Raw genomic sequence first — 22,204 nt, 5'->3', positions numbered from 1 at the left:
ACAGGAGGTTGGTGCATCGCCTGGCCTTTGTCCTCATCCCATTTCTTCCGTCTCCTCCCTTGCCTCCCTTGTAAAAGCAAACATAGGTTGTGAGGCTAAGAATAACAGAACATATTTTCCCCCTCTTCCTTCTCTTCATTTTCTCCCACTCCTCTCCCAATTCCGTTTAGGGCCTGACCTTCCCCCCTCTCCTCTTCATCTCATGGAAGCATGCTTTCCACTTTTGTCTGTCATATTTTACTGTGATTTTTTAAATTCATGAGCAGGGAAGTTATCCTTTTAAGCATTTGGATTTTTAAAACTAAAATTTTTGAAATTGATTATTATAAACGTAAGTTAACGATTGGAATCTCAGGGTTTCTAAGCGACAATAAGCAGGTCAGGTCCTTTTTCCCGGCACCTGGGCAAAAATGCATCTGAATTCCTTTTAAATGAATTTGCAGGATGAAATCTGAGTTTACCTTTCTAACTCACCTCTAAATCCTGAAAAACAAAAGCAGTAAAAATGTTTACCTGCTTAGTAAGCATTCAAAGAGGCTCTGAATAAAGAGCGCAAACTGTGAGCAGTGATTCCCAGGTTTTTGAAAACCCAAACCAACGACCAATGCCAATCAGCAACCCTTTCCATCTTTTACTTATAAATTAATACACAAGAATAGGAGCGGATTAAAAAGGGTTACATTTTAAAAGAAAGTATAAATCTCAAAATGAAAAAGGAGGTAACAATGCAAATGACATCAGTAAAGAGCAACTCCAGGATTAAGAGTGTAACATTACGGAGCCGCGTCCGCGCGCCGTGGAACCCCGCAGTGACTCGGTGAGGCTCCACCTCCAGGAAGAATTTCATTGGAGCTCACCTGCTCGCTCGCCCCCGCCCCAACCCTCTTCCGCATGCGCACTACGGGCAAAGGCCTCTGGCCTCCTCTCGTCGCCTTCCCCACCCCCGAATTCCTAGCTCCGATTGGTCCGCTTCACGAGCCCTCCCCTTCGGTCCTACCAATATGGAAGTCGTCTCGGTGCTCCGCCCCTTCTGCCGGCAGTGTGGGGCGGCGTCGCTTGCAAGCCCGTTTTTGCAAGTGGGGATGGCGGCGTTGGCGGCGGCTGTCGGCGGGTTGTGGAGGCTGCGAGCGGCGGGGGCAGAAGGACAGTGGCGTCGGCTTCGAGGCGCGGGGCTGCTGCGGGGCTTGGTGCAGCCCGACTCGGCCACTGGGTTTGCGGCGCAGAGGAGGCATGTGGCTCACTTCACTTTCCAGCCGGACCCGGAGCCCCAGGAGTATGGTGAGCTGGGGGCTGCCCCGTCTGCTCCGGGTGCAACCCAGACTCCCAGGCCTGTGGCGGCCACGCAAGGAGTGCCGTCCCGCTCGTGTGGACAGCGGGCGGCAGGCGGATCTCCTTGCATCTTGTTGTAATCCCTGCCCTGCTTTCTGGAGCCTACCTACTCTAGGGACTGACTGTGGTTTCCTCGCTCTATTTTTGTGACTGTACAACCCTTGAGAGGCATCCCCTCAGAACCCTCGAGATGGGTGAGAGGGCATGCCGCAGTCTGGAAGGGCAGAGGGTGGGAGGGTGGTGCCCAGGGAACGCCTACTTTTCTCAGTTCTCCATCCTTACTTGCCAGCCTTGGCCCTAGGTGTTGTCCTAGTTTGTCCTGAGCTGGGCCATTAACCACAGGCACCGGTATTTAAAAGATTTTTACTACTTATACTACTACTACTACTGCTACTATTACTATTTTTGCTTTGTCAGGGAAGAGGAAGTGGAAGGACTAAGTAACTGAATTAATTTCCCCCAAGGTCATAGAACAGGTTGTTCCTGGAGATGGGAAAGAATCCAGGTTTCCAGGCTCCCAGGTTGAGCCCAAGACTGGGGTAGGCTGCCGCTTAGCTAAGGAGGGGTAATTGATGAAGGTGGGGGGGAAGAGGAGTCCCATCTAGTACTCTTCATTGGTAGGAGGGACATGTAGTAAACTCCTCACAGTATGACAATTGCATGACTTTTACCATTTCTTCTGCAAGTTATATGTAATCTCTGGAAATCTAGTGTCTATTATCAGAACAATGGGAACAGTAAGAGAACATTTACCTTTTTCTTGTCTGATGACTTCCTATGTACTAGATCTGGTTTTTTTTTTTTAAAGATTTTATTTATTTATTTATTTGTCAGAGAATGAGAGAGAGTGAGCGCGCACGCACAAGCAGGCAGAGGTGGAGAGAGCAGCAGGGTCCCAGCCGAGCAAGGAGCCCGATGTGGGACTCGATCCCAGAACCCTGGGGCTGAAGACCGTGGCCCAACCGACTGAGTCACCCAGGTGTCCCTAGATCTGATATTTTTGGAAGGGTGTATCTACTTGTGAATAATAGGTATGAATATATATTGAGTGCTTACCATAGGCAGGGACTGTGCTGAAAAATTTACATTCATTATTTCATTTGATGCTCAGGACAACCTTTGAGGTAGGTGATATTAACTGAAGTCTTGCGAGTTTGTCCAAGGTTACACAGAGAAGTTTGTGATAGCTTCTGCTTTGGATTTTAATTATTTAGATTCTAGAGCTTCCATTCTAAATAATGTGTTATAATGTGTGTAGATATGGTTTACTAAGAGGTGTGCCACTTTTGTAAAACAGTATATATCATAAAGGTGAATAGCAGTTTTTTCTCACCAACAGGATGAACCTTGAATTCTGTCTTCAAAACGAAGAAACTTTAGCCCAATACTTGAGAAATAGAATATAGGTCTTCTTAATCTCCTCAGCCCCCTTTCATAATTGTGAAACTACTAAAACCCAGGTAGAATGATAATCACATTTATATGTTTGTCTTTATGAAAATAAAAATAAGTGCATGTTACAGATAATTTGGATAACAGAAAAAAGTAAGAAAAAGTAATCTCACCATCCACTACTGTTTGTGAATACTGCTAACATTTTGGTGTGTATCCTTCCAGGTCTTCCCTTTCAGTTTAGTGGAATTAAATTACTCCATTGATCAAATCAGTGGAATTAAATTTTTCCTGCAACCGGAGAGCTTTAACACAGATATAATCTGCATTATTTAATCAGAAGCGTTTTCCTATATGATTACATAGTTTTCATAACCTTCTTTAGAAAGTGGTATGTTTGGTGGTATGCTCACTTGGTTAAGCGTCTGCTGTCAGCTCAGGTCATGATCCTAGGGTCCTGGGATTGAGTCCTGCATTGGGCTCTTGCTCAGCAGAGAGCCTGTTTCTTATTCTCCCTCTTCTGCTTCCCATGCTTGGGTGCGCTCTTTCTTTCTCTCTCTCAAATAAATAAATAAATAAATAAAACTTAAAAAAAGGGGTGGGGCAACCTGTTCCATGGAGCATAAACCCTCTAGTTCAGTGGTTAAGATCCTGGCACTGGAATCCGATTGTCCCAGGTTTGGTTTTGACCCTGTGACTACCTGTGACTCTGGATTACTCACTTACTGTCTCTAAGCCTCAGTTTCTTTGTAAACAAGGATTTTATAGTAATACCAACTTCAAAGATTGTTATGAAGACTAAATGCAGACAGTTGTGTGCAATGTACTTAACCCAATTTGATTACTAAGAAGCACTCAGTAACTGGAAACTTTTAATAATTACCATTATGCTTTTGCTTTATATTTTTGCACTGTTATAAATAATGCAGAGAGAAACATTTCATGTATCCTTTATGTATCTGAGATTATTTAGGATAAAGTCCTAGGGATGAGATTTCTGATTCAAAGGAATAGTTTAATGGATTTTTAATACAAAGTTCAAATTACAGTTTATACTTCCATCTGCATGTATAAGAGTATGAGTATTGGGTGTCATGATAAAATCACAATTGTGCTGTGATACTGTGATTTATAATAAGAAGTACTTATTGGTCTTTGTCCCCTTTTCCGGGCACAGAGCTCCTAAATCTTTGAAATTTCCTTTGATGAGAGCAATAAAGGTGTCTTGTTACGCCGATGGTAACTGTTTAAAATCTCCCAGTTCATCCAAGAAGGGAAGCTGGTGACTAGAGGAATCAATTGTGTGATAAGAGGGCTGGACTTTCAGTCCCACCCCGACCTCTGTGGAGGGGAAAGGTTCTGGAGGTTGAATGAATTTAATCAGTTATGCCTATGTAATGAGACCTCCTTTGAAAACCCAAAAGGATGGGGTTCAGAGAGCATTTGGGTTGGTGAATAGGTAGACATTCAGGGATAGTGGCATGCTCAGAGACCATGGGAGCTCTATGCCCTTTACCCATACCTTGCCCTGTGGATCTCTTCCCTCTGGCTGTTTCTGAGTTACATCCTTTTATAATAAACCCTTTGCAGTTGCACTGGGGGAGGCAGACAGCCCTAGAAATCAAGGGTAGACCCAAGAGTCCTTTTCCTGTGGGGATGAAGGTCTTCTTTCCAGTATTAGAATTTGTAGAGAAGGGAACAACATGAGTAAAGCATAGGGTTTTATGAGGGATGAGGAGGAGTGAGTTTGTTTGGAGGAAAAAAGAGGAGGGATAGGAAATAAGTGTGGAAAGCCAGAAGAAAGGTTGAGGGAGAGAAAAGATTGACTCTATCCAATGTAGCTTTCACTGTGCTGGGTGCATTACATTAGGTATGTAATTACATTCGGGTTCAGGTTAAATTCTGTGGGCTGTGGAGGGCCATCGCTTGTGTAGTTAAGAGAGTGATTTGCAAAGTGCTCGTGTAATATTATGAGGAGAGTTTGTAGAATTAATGAAAGGAAAGTAAGGATGCAGAGAGATTAGTCAGAGGGATATCGTACTGTCCATGTGGAGATATAATTGGGGAATGTCAGTGGGGATGGTTGTGTGTTTTGAAGGAATTGACTAGAGCTGGTGCTGTTTTGCCTGTGGGGGCCAGGGGAGGGGTATTAAAGATTACTTGACATTTTTAGCCTGAGAGTCTGAAAGGATGGTAGAATGGTGGTATCACTGATATGAATGAGGAATGCTGGAAGAGAGAAGCATGTTGTTGGAGAGAAGATGATGGAGGTTTGGATGTGTTGATTGGATGTCTTAGTATGTTTGGGCTGCTATAACAAAAATACCATAGACTGGTGACTTATAAACAACTATGAATAATTTATTTCTCACAGTTCTAGAGGGTGGGAAGTCCAAGATCAAGGAATTGACAGATACAGTGTCTGATGAGGCCCTGCTTCCTGGTTCTTAGCTGGTTGTCTTCTCACTGTAGCCTCACATGGTGGAAGGGAGCTCTGTGGGGTCTCTTTCTGTAACAGCATGAGGAGGGCTCCACCTTCATGACCTGTTCCTCTCCAGAAGCCCCATCTCTAAATACCATCATATTGGGGATGAAGGATGTTTCAACTTACGAATGTGGGGGGTACACAAACATTTATTCCATAGCATTTGAAGTGTTGGCAGAATATAGTATTATGAGGTAGGCTCCTCTGAGTACTAGTCTGGCACCAACACAACCATGTCAAAAGTTGGGAACATTTGAGACCAGATAATTCTCTCCATGTGTCTTTTCTCTGGCTTATTTAGAATCACCCCAAATCATGTCCTTGCTGTTTTTTCTTCCTACTCTGTGTTTCCTTGTTCTGACTTTATCATTGCCCATCCATGGTACTCCAGAGAATGGTAATAATGATGACGGCAGACACTTTTATCAGAACTTACCAGGTACCAGACACTATTCTGAGTGCCTTTCATGCAGCAATTCATTTAATCCTCTTGTAACAGTGCTGGGGTTGAGATCCTGCTATCATCCACATTTTATTGTAAAGAAATTTAGATGCAAAGAGGTTAAACTTCTACTTTTTTTTTTTTTTTTTAAAGATTTTATTTATTCATTTGAGAGAGAGTGGTGAGTGAGTGGGTTGGGGGTGGGGAGGAGCAGAGGAAGATGGAGAAGCAGACTCTGCGCTGAGCACGGAGCCTGACATGGAGCTCAATCTCACGGCCCTGAGATCATGACCTGAGCCAAATCAGGAGTCCAGTGCTTAACCACCTTAACCCAGGCACCCCTCTACTTTTTGACATTTGCACTGTATTGCTCCCCAAGAACACATTTGGGCCTCTCCCTGTCCCTGATTTTAGGCATTATGTGTATGTGTGGGTTTCTTTATTCATTCGGTGCATTTTAATTTTCTCCTGGTTGCTAAACTTTGTGCTACATGCTTAGCACAAAACACAAATGTGGGTATGGACCTGTCCTCATGGAATTAGAAGTCTAGTGGGGAAGATGGACAAAAAATAGCAAGCAAATGCATACTTAAGTCAATCCCAGTTGCAATAAATGACATGTAAGAAATGTTCAGCTGCTAGGAAAGAGAATAATAGTGATCTAGTGAGACCCCTAAGAAGAGGTAGCATTTAACTAAGCTCTAAGGGATGAGGAAGGAGTATCCAAGGAGTGTGAAGGGGGTGCCAGGCAGAGACCCAGCATGCATGAAAGAGCTTGGTTTGGTGGAATTGAGAGAGGAGTCAGGTGCTGAGCCTTGCAGGAAGAGTGATACACAATAGGACTTTTGAGGTGGGCAGATATGAGATCAAGTAGACCTTTGTGGACCTGATGGAGTGGGGCTTTATTCTGGGTGCAGTCAGAGAACCTAAAAGGTTTTGAGCAGAGGAGTCACATGACATGCATTGCTTTATAGGACTTTAGTGTAGTAGTGGTCTGATGAATGAGGGAAGAAGGAGTAGAAGTGAGGTGGTGGTCCTATGGACTATTCAAATGTTTGTGTCTCCCCCATCCTCCGAGTCCTGTTTTGAAGCCTTAATCCCCAGTCTGTACTTAGAGATGGAGGACACTGGAGGTAATTAGGTTGTGAGGGTGGAGCCTTCATGAATGGGATTAAAACCCTTATAAAAAGAGACACAAGAGAGATTCTCTCTCTTTCTGCCATGTGAGGATGCAGCAAGAAGATGGCCTTCTGCAAACTAGGAAGAGGATCTTTATCAGAAACTCACCTTGGTCTTGGACTTCCTTCCCAACCTCCAGAAGAGTGAGAAGTAAGTTTATGTTGTTTAAGCCACTCTGTGGTGTTTTGTTAAAGCAGCCAGAGCTAGCTAAGGCAGGACATTAGGAGGTGGTTTTCAGGAACAAGAAAGAAATGGTGAGTTCTGGAATTCAGACATTGTAGTACTAGATTTTAAGCTCTAGTTTGGAAGTAATATATATCCAAAGATCTATCTGAAGTATAAATCTTTGGAAGAAGCTTTATTTTGGAAGTAGGATTGGAAGTGTTGGATTCAAGAAATGAGAAAAAGGAAGACATTCAAGGGTGCTTCCTCAGTTTATGGCTTGGACAGTTGAATGGAGGACAGGGCTGTTAGCTAAGATGGAAAAGACTGGTTTTGAGAGCAGACATTGAGGTCAGTTACGTGCTTACCGAGTTAGAAAGGCCTGACACCCACCTGGGGAAGGTGACTGTGCCTGTGAAGTCAGAAGGTCAGAGGAAAGGTCTGGATTGGAGAAACACATTTGGGAGTCACCAGTGTATAGAAAACTTTAAAACCATTTAGAGACCGAGTAGGGAAGGCCAAAGGAAGGGAAGCAGTTCTAGCTCCTCATACCATGACATAAATTACCAGGTGCTCTGAGGGTTCCTAGCCATAATCTCTTCAACTTTAAGGCTTTCTTAGGTCCTCCCAATTTTAGCCTCAAGTAACAGTCTCCTCGCTGCCCCCCCCCCCTTTACTGGCACCTTAAAAAGGGCAATTTGTGATTATGGATCCTTTATTTATATTTTATTTATTTATTTATTTTTAAAAGATTTTATTTATTTATTTGACACACAGAGATCACAAGGAGGCAGAGAGGCAGGCAGAGAGAGAGAGAGGAGGAAGCAGGCTCCCTGCTGAGCAGAGAGTCTGATGCGGGACTCGATCCCAGGACTCTGGGATCATGACCTGAGCCAAAGTCAGAGGCTTTAACTCACTGAGCCACCCAGGCGCCCCAATTTTGTTTTACTTATTTTTTTTAAGATTGTATTTATTTAAGAGAGAGAGAGAGAGAGAGAGACAGCACAGAAGGAGAGTGAGAGGGAGAAGCAGACACCCTGCTGAGCAGGGAGCTTGACGCAAGGCTCCATCCCAGGACCCGGAGATCATGACCTGAACTGAAGGCAGACACTTAACTGACTGAGCCACTCAGGTGCCCTTCATCCTTCATTTACATTTTAATATAAAATGTTCTGTCTCTCATATTTGAATTCTCTATGAAACTTACTTTATGGGGTAGAGGTTGTGAAACCCAGTAACAGGGTTTGGAATGGGATAGAGATACACATCTGGCATATACAAAGGGATTCCTGGAGAACGGGGCATCTGGAGGGGTAGAAGAGGTTTTGTTGGGAGAAAATAGGTAGTTTCTTAGGCATCCTTCCATTTCACAGTATGGTTAGTGCCAGATTATGCCACTAAAATCATGTATTCATCATGCTTCAACAGGCATATACTGATAGTCATGTTTGGGTGAGGCCCTCAGTGCTGAGCTTTCTAAGGGATAGGACATGAAAATGCTGTGCTGTACAGGTGTATCCCAAGTATGAGGCAGCTCAGAGGAAGGCCAGTGCTGAATATGCTGGAAGATCCTTTGGTTTCTGAAAGGAGACCCTCACTTTCCATGTCACAGCTGTGTCTTTTTATTCATGGTCTAACCATAGACCCACTTACTGTCTACGTGCCCTGCTGTTGACCTTGTTTATTGCTAAGCACTGCTCCTTGGGCACCCATTTGCTCCTTTTGTCTCCATATTCTAGTCCTGGGAAGACTTCTCCCTTCCTCCCTTAGTGCTACTGGATACTGAATAGTTACTCAGTAACTGCATACTCCGCCTCAGTGTCACTTCTGCCTCCTTCCCCTTCCCCTGCAGTCTGACTGAATTGTAACATCGGTAGAGATTTTTTTCCTACTGTATTTCTTTATCTTTAAGTGGTTGATGAACAATTTACTTTGTATATTTTATCTTTATTGAACTAGCCTCCTGTGATTCCTTGTTCAGTCATTCATTCTGCAAATAGCTATAGAGCACCTACTACATGTCAGGCATTGTTATAAGCACTAAGCATATACTTCTGATCAAAAGCAGGTAAGAATCCCTGCCCTCTTGGGGCTTCTGCTCTATCGTGTTCCTTATATTCCACCGACACTGCCTTACATGCCGCTTTATCTTTGCAGCAGTGATAATGACCTGGTTTTTCACAATGCTCTACTTAGGACAATTTCAAGTGATCGGCTCACTGCAGTGGGTACCAATGGGTATCCATTAGCTGGTATCCCTGACTAGGGAAATTGCACTGCTGTGTCCGTTTCAGTTTTGTTTTAACTTTTTATCTTGGAAATAAGAGTTATCAGCCTAGTTTTGAAATTTAACAGCCATTTATTAATACTGGTAATTGTATAATTTGGCAGCAGTGTTTAATAATTTCTTACTGTTCTTTTTAAAAAATATTTTATTTATTTATTTGACAGAGATCACAAGTAGGCAGAGAGGCAGGCAGAGAGAGAGAGGAGGAAGCAGGCTCCCCACGGAGCAGAGAGCCCAATGTGGGGCTCAATCCCAGGACCCTGGGATCATGACCTGAGCTGAAGGCAGAGGCTTTAACCCACTGAGCCACACAGGCGCCCCTCTTACTGTTCTTAGTTACACATACTACAGATTGATACATACTTTATCATGAGAGAATGTAGGCATATCTTATCAATGGTCTTTAATATAACCTGTAGGAGAATAAGTAATTCTAATGTGAATAAATATTTAAAGTGATCTCACCTGTGAATAATTTGTGATTTTTTTTTTCCCCTGACCTATTTATAGACCACACTGCAACTTTAATAATAATTGAAAGATAGCTATTGCTGAGGGGTGCTTAGGTGGCTCAGTTTGTTAAGGGACTGCCTTCAGCTCAGGTCATGATCTGGAGTCCAGGGATCAAGTCCTGCATCTGTTCTGCTTTGGGCTCCCTGCGCAGCGGGGAGCCTGCTTCTCCCTCTGACCCTCCCCAATGCTGCTTGTGCTCTCTCTCTTTCTCATTCTCTCTCTCTTTTTCAAATGAATTTAAAAAAAAGAAAGAAAGATAGCTGTTGCTCTACTAAAAATTATTTAAAATTTTTTATTTATTTGACAGAGAGAGAGAGATCACAAGTAGGCAGAGAGGCAGGCAGAGAGAGAGAGGGGGAAGTAGGCTCCCTGCTGAGCAGAGAGCCCAATGCAGGGCTCTATCCCAGGACCCTGAGATCATGACCTGAGCCCAAGGCAGAGGCTTAACCCACTGAGCCACCCAGGCACCCCAATTATTTAAATCTTTTAAAAGCATCTAGTAGCATAGAAGTTAATCCAAACCCCTAAAATTTTGAATCTGTTGAAAAAAAAAGTACTCAGGAGTGGAAATTTTTGTGCTTACATGGAAATAAAACCTTTAAATAACCTTACTTATAAATTATTTTCCTACAAGATGAATAGATTCCTGTGGGTAATTAAGCAGTACTTTCCAGATTTACTTGATATGATTTTTATTATTAAAGTCTTTGCTTTTTTTGTACTTCAAACTCATTGAACAGCAATGGAATAAGATGTCTTGGAGGCATTCCAGATTAATTCAGATGGTCAGCACACTTGGAATAAATTCCACTTTAGATGTTTAGGCATTTTTCTCCTTCTTAGGTTCTTAGCTATGAACATCATAATAGACAAAAATCTTGCTTTAGGAAATGTATGAAATAGGAGAAAATATGGGAATGTCATGGTGGTGGGAAAAAATAATTTACCCCAACCATTGTCATCTGATGCTGAGCACCAATAAGTACTTTTAAAGAGGCTTTATACAATAAAGAATGATTTAAGGCAAGTATCTATTAAATAATACAGCCTTAGCTTGAAGAAAAATTATGAAGTTATCATGGACGTGTGGTGTGATTATATCCCCTTTGGCGTTCATGGCATAACAATACTTGAATGAATTCCTATTATCCTCACCAAAAAATAAGAGTAGAAAAGGCCTTTATTTTCAGCAGAGAGGGCAGCAGGACAGATCTGAGTGAGTACTGCTAAGACCTGAACCCCAGGCATTCAGCAGTGTGGAAGGGGTCAAAAGGTTGAGTGACAGTGGGTGATGGATGATGATGGTGTCATAGGTCAGAGCCTGCTGTGGATCCAGGCTGGGCTTGGGATGAGGATGGGTCTCCAGGAAAAAGGTGAGTGGCCAGTGTGTGTCACAGCCAGAGTGTTGATGGCAGCAGCCACTGCTGTGACCCATACTGTGAATCAGGCTGTGGCTTTTGGGATGACCCCAGGCTGCCGAGGAACACAAAGGTTAGATCGGACAGTAGTCAAGGGTAATTAGGTGTTCAAGGGATTTGCTCCCAGCATGGCTGTGGGTTAAAGTGAACACTAGTGCACAGATCAGGCACTAAAGTGAAGATGGCCTTTGGGGCAGAGAAGATTGAGGCAGAAGCTTTCCTCTGCCCTCAAGACTGTTTTTGGAGAGGAGCTGATCTCAAGTTCTGGGATATGTGTGGGCTCTGGATAGCACCAAAACTGAAAACTCTAAAGTAATGTTTCTGAATTCTAACACTTGGAAGTTTATTAAATAAATTTTTATATAATTCAGGATAATACCAAGGTTGAGATGAAGGACATGGGTGAAGTCCAGAGTCTAATAGTAAATAGCTCCTACTTATTTAGCATGCACTGTGTCAGGTCCTATTCTGAGTGTTTTCCGTGTATTATTTCATTTCACCGTCCTATCAGTTGAGTAAGGGAGCCAGAAGTTGGCTTTCAGAGATTCTAGCAAGACAGTGGAAGGACCGAGACTGGTGTGTTGATGCCTGGGATTGTAGTATTCTCCAAACACCAGCAAGTTCTGAGTGCTAACATTTATCATTAGCCTTCCTCCCTCATCGTTCTATGGTCCATGACCATTTGCTGTTACCGGCATATTTGACGTGTGCCTCTGGTCATTGTGCACTTTCTATGAGGATAGCCTTCACCCCTGCCCAGTGTCTTTCCAGACCACTTCACTCTGGCTGGTTCTTTTTTCCAACTTCCCATCACTTTAATTTATTATCTATACACATTTGGTGACTTGATTAAATTCCTTTTTCCTTTTTTATACTTGTTTTTTCATTGGTTAGTAAGTGTAAATTTTGCTTCATCATCAAGTGCAGAACTCTATATTGCTTTTGTATTTTCTGCATAACCAGCCTCTTTGTGACTCATCCAGTAAATTCACATAGGATATTCTATACTTTCTGTTCTTTGATTTTAATCATGTTGTAACCAACTGTTAAGAAACTGGCTATTTTTTATACATCTTACGATATAGGAAATGTTACTTAAAATTTTTTCTTTTTTTAAATTTTCACAGGGCAAACTCAGAAAATGAATCTTTTCCAGGCGATAACAAGTGCCTTGGATAACTCATTGGCTAAAGATCCTACTGCAGGTAAACTTCCTTTGTGTGTGAGTGTGGTAGCTGTGTTAATTCAGATTGAAAATTTGCTGGAAATACTGCATCTGAAGCTCAATGGTTAACATAGGTCTGCCTGAAATTTTTTAAATGATCTGGTCAAATGATTAAAGTAAAATAATCAGATTATGGTATTAACACATTTTTAAAAATCAGTTCATTATGAATTAGTTCTCATGTATATCTGACATAATCAAGTCAACTTTTGCCCATAGTATTTGTGGTCCTGATATTATATTAATATTGAATTGATACCTAATACGTACTTCTGTTTCTCCAGCATATAGGAAAAAAACAGGAAGTACCCCTTGATTCAGATTTATGAATTTGTTTATGAAATGAAGATTTGGTTCCACGCTTTCCTTTGAGATAGTCATCCCACTTACAAGATTTTTTTGAAATAATTTTAGTATTTGTAAATAACTTTATCTTATTAAATTTAATTATTGGTATAAAAACAGTTGTTTTGCTATATGTTTCCTCAATTTGGTTGGCTTTTCTTCACATATACGTGTGTGTGTGTGTGTGTGTGCGTGCGCACGTGCGCTAGTATGTATGAATATATATACTTTTATATATTAGTATACAATATATACTATAGCCTATATATAAATATATATATCTAGTATGCCTTGGGCTTCCACTTGAGAATCCTTAGTTTTGTTTTGTTTTTTTTTTTAAAGATTATTTATTTATTTGACAGACAGAGATCACAAGTAGGCAGAGAAGCAGGCAGAGAGAGAGGAGGAAGCAGGATCCGTGCTGAGCAGAGAGCCTGATGCGGGGCTCGACCCCAGGACCCTGAGACCATGACCTGAGCCAAAGGCAGAGGCTTAACCCACTGAGCCACCCAGGCGCCCGAGAATCCCTAGTTTTAAGGTCAAGTGAACAAGGGGTTAATTTGTTAGGAGGAAGTGAGCGCTATACTATTGGATGATGAGATCTTGCTTTGTTTGAATGTCATCTGAGAATGATTGATCTTGAAGAGTAAAGAAGGGTGAATTTCCTAAGGTCCATGAAGCTGGTTAGGTGTTAATAAATTCAGCTATGTGAACACCCATTTTTATTGTCCTTGGCCTTGCTCACTACCTGCCGCCATACTTGCCTCCTTTCATACCATTTACGTCCTTTTCCTACTTGTGACTGTTCTCTCAGCTTGGAATGCTTTCCCTTCAGCCCTTCAGATTGTTGCCTTGCATTGTAGACCATGTTTGAACGAGAGCCACTGGCAGGGGACTTGAGCTTGGAGTGTGAGTCAGTTCAGCCGCTTGCTGTCCTACTGGTTAAGTTACTTTACTACTGCTCTGGGTGAAACAAGATGACATTCTAGATAAGTGCTTCTTCATCAGTTGGGGCGATTTTAATCTCCCTTCTTCCTCTTACGTTTAACAAAGTCTGGAGACACTTTTGGCTGTCACGACTCTGTGTGTGTGTGTGGGTGTGTGCAGCGGGTGACAACTGTCATCCACTGGGTAGAGGCCAGGGATGCTGCTCTATGCCTACAATGCACAGAACAGGCTGCTACAGTGAAATAATTACTCGGTCCAAACTGTCAGTAATGTTGAAGTTGAGAAACCTTGATTTAAACTTCTAATCCATTTCTGTTTTCTGACTTAAGGTGTAAACATTTTTCATTGTCAGTATCACTTAAGGGTTATTAAATAAAACATGTTTTGTAAACATTGTTTTTCAGTAATATTTGGTGAAGATGTTGCTTTTGGTGGAGTCTTTAGATGTACTGTCGGCTTGCGAGACAAATATGGTAAGTCACTGTCTTTTTATATGAATAGTATTCTTGTATAATTTTTCCTTAAATATGTTGAAGATACAAAAGATGCCTGTTCCATTGTTTGCTGGATCCTTATTGTACACATAGTTGTTGTTTTTGTTTTTATTTTTGTTGGTTTGTTTTCCATTTCCGTAGCCATCTACAGAATCTGTTGGCTTGGGTTTCTCTGAATGTGTTCTAATTGCAGTATCTCTCTGATCTGGTTCAGATCACACATATTAGAGATGCCAAAATCATCTTCATTAAATGTATTAGTTTATTATGTCATTCAAATCTAGGAGGCTTTGATCTCTTACTACTGCCAGCAATTTTGTTTCCTGTGTCTCTAGTTCAAGATTCTGCCCTACTGGTCTTTGCTAATAGAGTTCATCTTTTATTTCCTATATTAGGGTTCTCCAGAGATTAGAAGCACTAGGATATATTGTATCTATGTATGTGTGTGTATATGTATGTGTATTATATATGCATCTATTTCTGTTTGTCTTTATATGCATCTCCCTATTTCTATACCTGTATCTAATGCCTAAACGTATATATATATTGAGAAAGAGAGAGAGAGATTTACTTTTTTTTTTTTTTTTTAAAGATTTTATTTATTTGATAGAGAGAAATCACAAGTAGACAGAGAGGCAGACAGAGAGAGAGAGGGGAAGCAGGCTCCCTGCTGAGCAGAGAGCCCGATGTGGGACTCGACCCCAGGACCCTGAGATCATGACCTGAGCCGAAGGCAGTGGCTTAACCCACTGAGCCACCCAGGTGCCCCGAGAGAGATTTACTTTTTAAGGAATTGGCTCACATAATAAGGGGGCTGGCAAGTCTGAAATCTGTAGGGCAAGCCAGCAAGCTGGAAGCCCAGGCAGGGTTTCTCTGTTGCAGTTTTCAGGCCGAATTTCTTTTTGTTGGGGAAGCCTGTCTTTTTTCCTAAGGCCTTCAAATGATTGGGTGAAGGTCATCCATATTGTGAAGGGCTATCCGCTTTACTGACAGTCTAGTGATTTAAATGTTAATCACATCTAAAGAACACATTCGCAGCAATATCCGCACCGGTATTTGATCAAGTAACTGGGTACCATCATCTAGCCAAGCTGACACATGTGATTTACCATCCCCCACTCAAAAAAAAATTTTACCATCCCATTATCCTTCCACATGTTTTACCTCAGCTGATCTGTCTTTTGCTTGGCATGGGATTGATTTTTGCCAGTTGCTTTTCCTCATTTCATTTGACTCAGACTTCAAGCAGAGTGCACTTTGGCGGATCCCAGCATCCTCCCTCCTGACTTGCTGTGTGAGGAATATATTTCAACTCCTTACTGTTAGGGATGACCTTGAGGTGATTTGACTTTTTGTTTCTTCCCTCAGTCTTACCTCAAATGGGAGTCAGCCAAGTGGTTAAGGTCAGGGGGAGGAGTTGACGTCTCCCTTTCTTTTTACCTTTGTCACTGTTCTCTAAAGCTCATGGGTGCAGTCGGCAGGGAGAGTCTTTCTGATTTTTTCCCCTAACTGTTGTTCCTTCTTTTCCTACTGTTCTCTGAGCTTCTGTTATACTTGAATCTAAGACATCATGGCATGTTCCACCTTACTTACCGAGAGGGTCTCTTCTCTTTATAGCAGATGGATTTTCTGAGAGCTGTCCCTCTGCTTTCTCCTATTTCTAACAGCTTTTCAGAGATTGAGGTACCTCAATCTCAACTATCTCACACTGTCTCAGTTCCAGCTAATTTGGATGCCTACAAACTTTAGCTCTTTAAAAAAAAAATTAAAAGCCTTTGCACCTTTTATTTCAAAAGCAATGCATATGCATTAAAGAAAATTTAGAAAATATAGAAAAGGAGAAACATAAAATTGTCCATACTTCTGGAGATAACCAGAGAAAACCAAGGTACCACTCTTGGTTTACATACTTCTAGACCATATTTGAATATATCTGAGTATGTTCGCATATATTAAATAATGTTTAAAACATAGAATTAGGGGTGCCTGGGTAGTTGTTAAGCATCTGCCTTCGGCTCAGGTCATGGGCTCAGGGTCCTGGGATCAAGCCCTGCATTGGGCCACCTGCTCAGTGGGAAGCCTGCTTCTCCCTCTTCCACTCCCCCTGCTCGTGTTCCCTCTCTCAATGCCTCTCTCTCTGTCAAATAAATAAATAAAATATTAAAAAACAAGCAAATATAGAATTATACTTTTGTTTTCTTCTTAGGGTTTTCAGCTCTGCTTATGTTGCCCTCCTGTTCTTGCCTGTTGTCTCCTTTATTGCCATTGGCACCCTCTGCATATTCATCATAGTTGTTTTAAATCCCTGGTCTGGTAATTGCAGTCTCTGCCCTGTCTGGTTCTGATGCTTGCTCTGGCTCTTCAAATTGTGATATTGCCTTTTAGTATGCCCTGTAATTTTCTCTCACTAGCTGGACATGATGCACTGGGTGAAAGGAACTGCTGTAAATAGGTCTTCAGGGATGTGTGGTGAGGTGTATGGGAAAGGGATATATTCTGTAACCCTGTTTAGGTCTCGGTCCTTTATTGAGCCTCTGCCTCTGGACTGTGAACTTCACAGGTGTGTTTTCCTCTCTCTCAGGTGGGACAGGAGGCCTGGAGCTGACTGGAGTTGGACATATTCCTTCCCCCAGGTCAATTACAGTCTGACAATAAATACCCAGCAGATTAGGCTCTGGTTATCTGGTTTCCCTTGAAGTCAGGCCTTTTTAAGAAGGGAGTGCTCTGGTGTATTTCAAAATGGTTCCTTGTGCACTTCCCCAGCTGGAAGCAAGAGGGCATTTTTCTCACGTGTTTATCATAGGAACCTGGTGGAGCTCCTAGAGGTAAGCCTCACAAAACTGGGGAGGCCTTCTTAGGTTGGACTGGATTCCCTGGAGTTTTTAACTCTCAGGCTTGTCCACACTGAGCCTCCAGCCATTCCTCATTCACCGTTCAAGTTTTCCTACTCTGGCCCTGGCTCTGGCAGTCATTTTTACTCTTCAGCCTCTGCTCTGCTAAGTCAAGATTGCCTGTCTTCCTCCGTCTCTCTGTCTCCTCAGCCTCCAGGAAGACAGCGGTTTGCTGTGTGTCCTCTCCTCTCTCTTGGGTCCAGGAAGAGTTGTTGATTTTTCAGTCTGTTCAGCTTTTGACTTGGACAGAGTGGCTACTTCCAAGCGCCTCACACGTGGAAGTGGAAAGCAGAGGTTGAACTTAGTCTTGTCTGCATCTGGTGTAGCTGCGCGGCTGAGCAGTTTCTAGCCTTCACTCTTCTGTCCTGCTGGCCCAGTGTGGTAGTGAGCTGAGTGCTTGTTGAGGCCGGGGAGGCTTCTGTTGCCTGCCCAGGGTCTCTTCCTCCCCTCTTGCTGCCCAGCTTCTCCCCTGTGGTGCTCTTGTGATCGCACCCTCTCTGCCTGGGGCATTTCATCCCCATCCCCTGCTGCTTACACTCCAGTGACTTGTGAATTGCTAAATCCAGTGTAGACCACCGGCTTGAGCTTCACATCTGTGTCTTTGTGTTTCCATGGCTCATCGTCACCTCCTGTCACTTCACACACACTGTTTCCAACACACTCACCGTTTCCAAACTCCAATTTTCAAATTCCGTGGAGTGCATTATCTCAGCCCAGAAAACCCACAGAGCCTACTGTGAATATGCCACTAGTGGTAGTGAATTTGCCACTACCCGTTTGGTTACCTGAGCCAGAAACTGGGGGGATCTGAGTCTCTTCCTCTTTTCTTGTTCTTCAGCCCCGGTCAAGTCCTACAAGTTCATCTTCTCAGTTTCTTCCTAAAGTGGCCTCTTTGCCTACAGACCCTTATCTTCTTTGCTTGGACAGTTTCATGGCTCTTCTTAGCAATCTCCCTGCCTCCTGTCCCCACCTGGCCGCCAATGGGATCGTTCTAAAAGGCACATTGCTTGGCAGGATATAGAAAAGACTCTGAGAGCTGCCCTCTCCCTACCTACCTGACCTCATTCAATGTATTCTTTACCAATGTTGAACTGGTAGATGTTTTCCCTAAGCCTCCGCTTTTTTCCCTCAATCTCTCGTCCTTTGCACACACCATTTAACTCTCTCTCTCATCTGATTTCCCCGTAAGCTCCACTTTTGCCTTCAGAAGCTTCCTCTATAAAGCTCTTCCTGACCCCCCCAAGCAGACCCAGGCCGTAGTTTTCCCTGCTCAGATTTTATACCTTTGACATAGTGCAGGTTGCCTTGTAATTGTCTCCCCACCAGATCTCTGCACCGGACAGCTTCTGGAAGGCAATAGATGTTTAAGTTATCTGTGCACCCTGGGCTCCTAATAGAGTGTCTGGCAGTACTTATGAAGTGGATGTTGTTGAGTGAACTTACCCTTCACTCTCTCACCAAGACAATGGCCTACTGCCTCAAAAAGGGGATTTCCTTATTTCCCTTTCATGATGTTTCGTTGGTCTGATTTTTTTTAAAAGACTTTATTTATTTATTTGATGGTGGAGAGAGAGAGAGGAGAGTACAGGCAGAGGGAGTGGCAGGCAGAAGGAGAAGCAGACTCCCCACTGAGCAGGGAGCCCAATGTGGGGCTCCATTCCAGGACCCTGGGATCATGACCTGAGCCAAAGGAGGACAGTAACTGAGATGCCCCTGATTTTTTTTTTTTTAAAACAGCAAGAAACTCTCACTTGAAAAAAGTCCTCTGTTAGAAAAAGGAGGCACCTGCAGTTAAGGTCTCTATGACAGGGGGCTGAGCTAATTAAAGGCTAATTTTAGCTTTATTATCAGCTGCTGTGATTTTTTTTTTTTTTTTTTTTTTTACAAGTGCTTTAGGACTACAAAGTTTTGAATAATTCCAGGTTGGTCAGTATGAACAGTTAAATCAATTCTAATGAGACGGAGTGAGCTTCAGTCTTTAGGACTGAGGAATAAAGGAAGTGGTGAAGAGACATCTATTCAAATAGAACTTTTTCCATATTTAAAAAAATAGCTTGTGGCTTAAAAATAGTTCTCTGCCCTTTTGAGTGCAGGCCAGGGATGTTTAGCTGTACAGAAACCTGTCCTGTATTTTTTTTTTTGAAGTTAAAAGCACTTGTATTTGAAAGATTATATTGATCTAGTTGAACACATGGCATGAAATGACACAGCAGAGAGCATCCTGCAAGGAATTGATACGCTTTCTGTGGAAGAGCCTCGTGTTGAGAGAGACTGGGGCACAGTCAGTAGGTGGCAGCCTACGCTTCGAAATGAGGCTCTCCTTGCCGGCGGTACCAACACTCTGCAAAGGCCGAGAAGCCATTTGAATCCCATCAGAAGGGAGAATTTGAAGAATTGCTGGTTACTGACCTAATGTTGTGATGCTGAATACTACTTGATATTTAAAAGAAGGAACTGTGTAATTAGGGACCACGCTATTAAAGAAAGAAGATAGAGGGGCGCCTGGGTGGCTCAGTGGGTTAAGCCTCTGCCTTCGGCTCAGGTCATGGTATCAGGGTCCTGGGATCAATCTCCACATTGGGATCTCTGCTCTGCAGGGAGCCTGCCCACCGCGCCTCCCCCCACCCTGCCCCGCCTGCCTCTCTTCCTACTTGTGATCTCTCTCTGTGTCAAATAAATAAAATCTTAAAAAAAAAAAAAAAAAAGATAGAGCTCTTTTGTATTCTGGATAAGCCAGATGAGTGAGAGTGAGTGTAGCTCCATAAACCACTGTTCTCCTTCCTTGTCTTTTGATGGCACAAAATAGTAAGGGTGGTTTGAAAACTGAAAATAGATGGTCTAACCTCACTGATACATGCACTCCAAATACCAGCTTTAGCCTTTTTTTTTTTTTTTTTTTTTAAAGAATTTATTTATTTATTTGACAGAGAGAGATCACAAGTAGGCAGAGAGGCAGGCAGAGAGAGAGAGGAGGAAGCAGGCTCCCCGCTGAGCAGAGAGCCCGATGCGGGACTCGATCCCAGGACCCTGGGATCATGACCTGAGCCGAAGGCAGCGGCTTAACCCACTGAGCCACCCAGGCGCCCCAGCTTTAGCCTTTTTAAGCAAGGGCTCCCTTGCCCTGGAGCAACAGGTGAAACTAGGTATGTCCTAGGGAACCTGTGGGTAGGAGCGGGCAATTCAGATAGTAGTTGATTTTTTTTTAGGGTATGTGATTTAATGTTGAATACCACACATTCTTTCATTTATATAATGAGACCGATTCCACCATTCCTTTGGAAACTGTCCTCATTATTGTCCTTCTCAATGTGTTGTCTGGGTGTGTTTCAGTCACGTAAGATTTTATATCAGGTTAAGTGTATTTTTTTTTTTTAAGATTTATCCATTCATTTGAGAGAGAGACAGAGAGAGGGAGAGAGAGAGAGAAAGACATAGTGAGTGAGTAAGTGAGTGAGTGTGGGGAGGGGCAGAGAGAGAGAGAGAGAATCCCCAGCAGACTCTTTGCTAAGCTTGGAACCTGACACGGGCTTGATCCCACGATCCTGAGATCATGACTTGAGGCAAAACCAAGAGTCGGTTCCCTAACCCACTGAGCCACCCAGGCGCCCCTCAACATATGTTTTTGTTTCATGCTCTTCTGTACTGATGTGGACACTGCTGGGCTGTGGTTCATAAGACTCTATTTTGGTCCACTTATTGGAAGAAACTTAGGTGAGAAGGAATAGCAGAGGACTTGCTGAATTAGTCTATGGGCCCAAGCATCTGCCTTTTCATGGGATTTGATATTTTTCCATTACTGTGTTCATTCCTCTATACCACAACTGCAGCCTGTCCTAGCAGCTTGGGAAAACAAATATAACCGCTTATTTGTTTTCTTATGTAAACATCATCAAAATTGTTTAACCAGGCACTTTAACACACTGGCTTCAGGAAGGAAAACTAGGGCGGGCGTGTGGAGAAGACATGTTCTCCTCTGTCATATGCTGCTATTTGGGACTTGGTTTTTGGCTTCCGTGGCCTCATCAGTTAAGGAAAGGACTAGATGTTCCTCACGGGCATGTACTTTGGTATTCTTTGTGCTTGTGTCTCTTTTCAAAAAGAGGAGCACATTTGTTTCACATTTCAGTTTCTTTTGCAAGTAGAGGTTTTATGAATATAACAATTGTTCTGTCATTTTAGAATCAGTGGCATGTGGGGCCCTTAACTTTCTCTTAAGACCTTCCTTCTCCAGAGGCTTCTGGGTGGCTCAGTCAGTTAAGCGTCTGCCTTAGGCTCAGGTCCTGGGATTGAGCCCTGCATTGGGCTCCTTGCTTGGTGGAGAGCCTGCTTCTCCCCTGTCTGCTGTTCCCCCTGCTTGTGCTCTCTCACTCTCTCTTACAAATATATAAATAAAATATTGAAAAAAAAGGGCATTCTTTCTGCAGTATAAGTTTTAAATTTGGGGGATGCAGGCAAAATCTTTTGACAAGTCTACTCTACTTTAATGTGAATTTTGAAATTAAGCTCTTCAACAGAAAAAAATGGCCTGCCTCTAGGAAGGGGTTACTTGGGTGGTCATCATCCTCTTGGTTGTAGGGTCAGGAATGTCAGTCTGTGAATGGGGGTCTGGCTTCTAGGCAGTTAATTTCACTGAAGGAAAAGCTTGGTAAATGGCAGTTCTTGAGGGAAATGGAGTACGTGATTTATTTTCCCCACAAAGTATACACATGTATGACTTCTCAGCACCTTTAATAGCAGGTCTAGGTTGTAAGATGTTTAACTGTTCTGTGAATTTGGAGTAAAAACAGGTGTTAAAATAGTGTAAACTTTTTTTCTAATGTGCTTATTAAAAAATATTTTTAAAGGATTGTTAGTAGCTTTAAGTGTTTCTTTAAATTGTGCCAGTATTACAAGGCCCTTTGTTTTCTAAGACTACGCATGTGGTAGAACTAGATGAGAAGAAGGGTATATTAAATGTGTTCTTTATCTCTTTTATCCAGTTGAAGTACCCTAGAAAATGGGACTCAAATATTGTTGAGATATACTTCATTTACATTTGTTTCCCTCCTACATGCTTCGATGTTCTTTTATGACTTTTAATTCCTGAAAGAGTTG

General features: G+C 42.6%; 1 protein-coding gene across 3 annotated transcripts in view; it reads left to right on the top strand.

Moving 5' to 3' along the window:
• The first annotated feature begins 1,031 nt into the window (after nt 1-1,031).
• BCKDHB (branched chain keto acid dehydrogenase E1 subunit beta) overlaps nt 1,032-22,204 on the top strand; it is a 222,573-nt gene continuing 201,400 nt past the window's right edge. For 2 of the 3 annotated variants that reach the window (XR_006602304.1, XR_006602305.1), the window contains exons 1-3: nt 1,032-1,278; nt 12,335-12,412; nt 14,130-14,198. Coding sequence is in view for 1 of the 3 variants with exons in the window: in XM_004752815.3 (XP_004752872.1) it covers nt 1,083-1,278; nt 12,335-12,412; nt 14,130-14,198 (343 nt within the window). In the remaining 2 variants the exon portion in view is untranslated. The remainder of the gene's footprint in view (nt 1,279-12,334; nt 12,413-14,129; nt 14,199-22,204) is intronic. The other variant, XM_004752815.3, reaches the window with a different exon arrangement.

The sequence above is a fragment of the Mustela putorius genome, unplaced genomic scaffold, assembly GCF_011764305.1.
Source record: "Mustela putorius furo isolate JIRA1106 unplaced genomic scaffold, ASM1176430v1.1 tig00003863_pilon_pilon_pilon, whole genome shotgun sequence".
Taxonomy (NCBI): Eukaryota; Metazoa; Chordata; class Mammalia; order Carnivora; family Mustelidae; genus Mustela; species Mustela putorius.
Note: the sequence above shows the minus strand (reverse complement) of the source record. Positions and strands in the feature narration are given on the sequence as shown.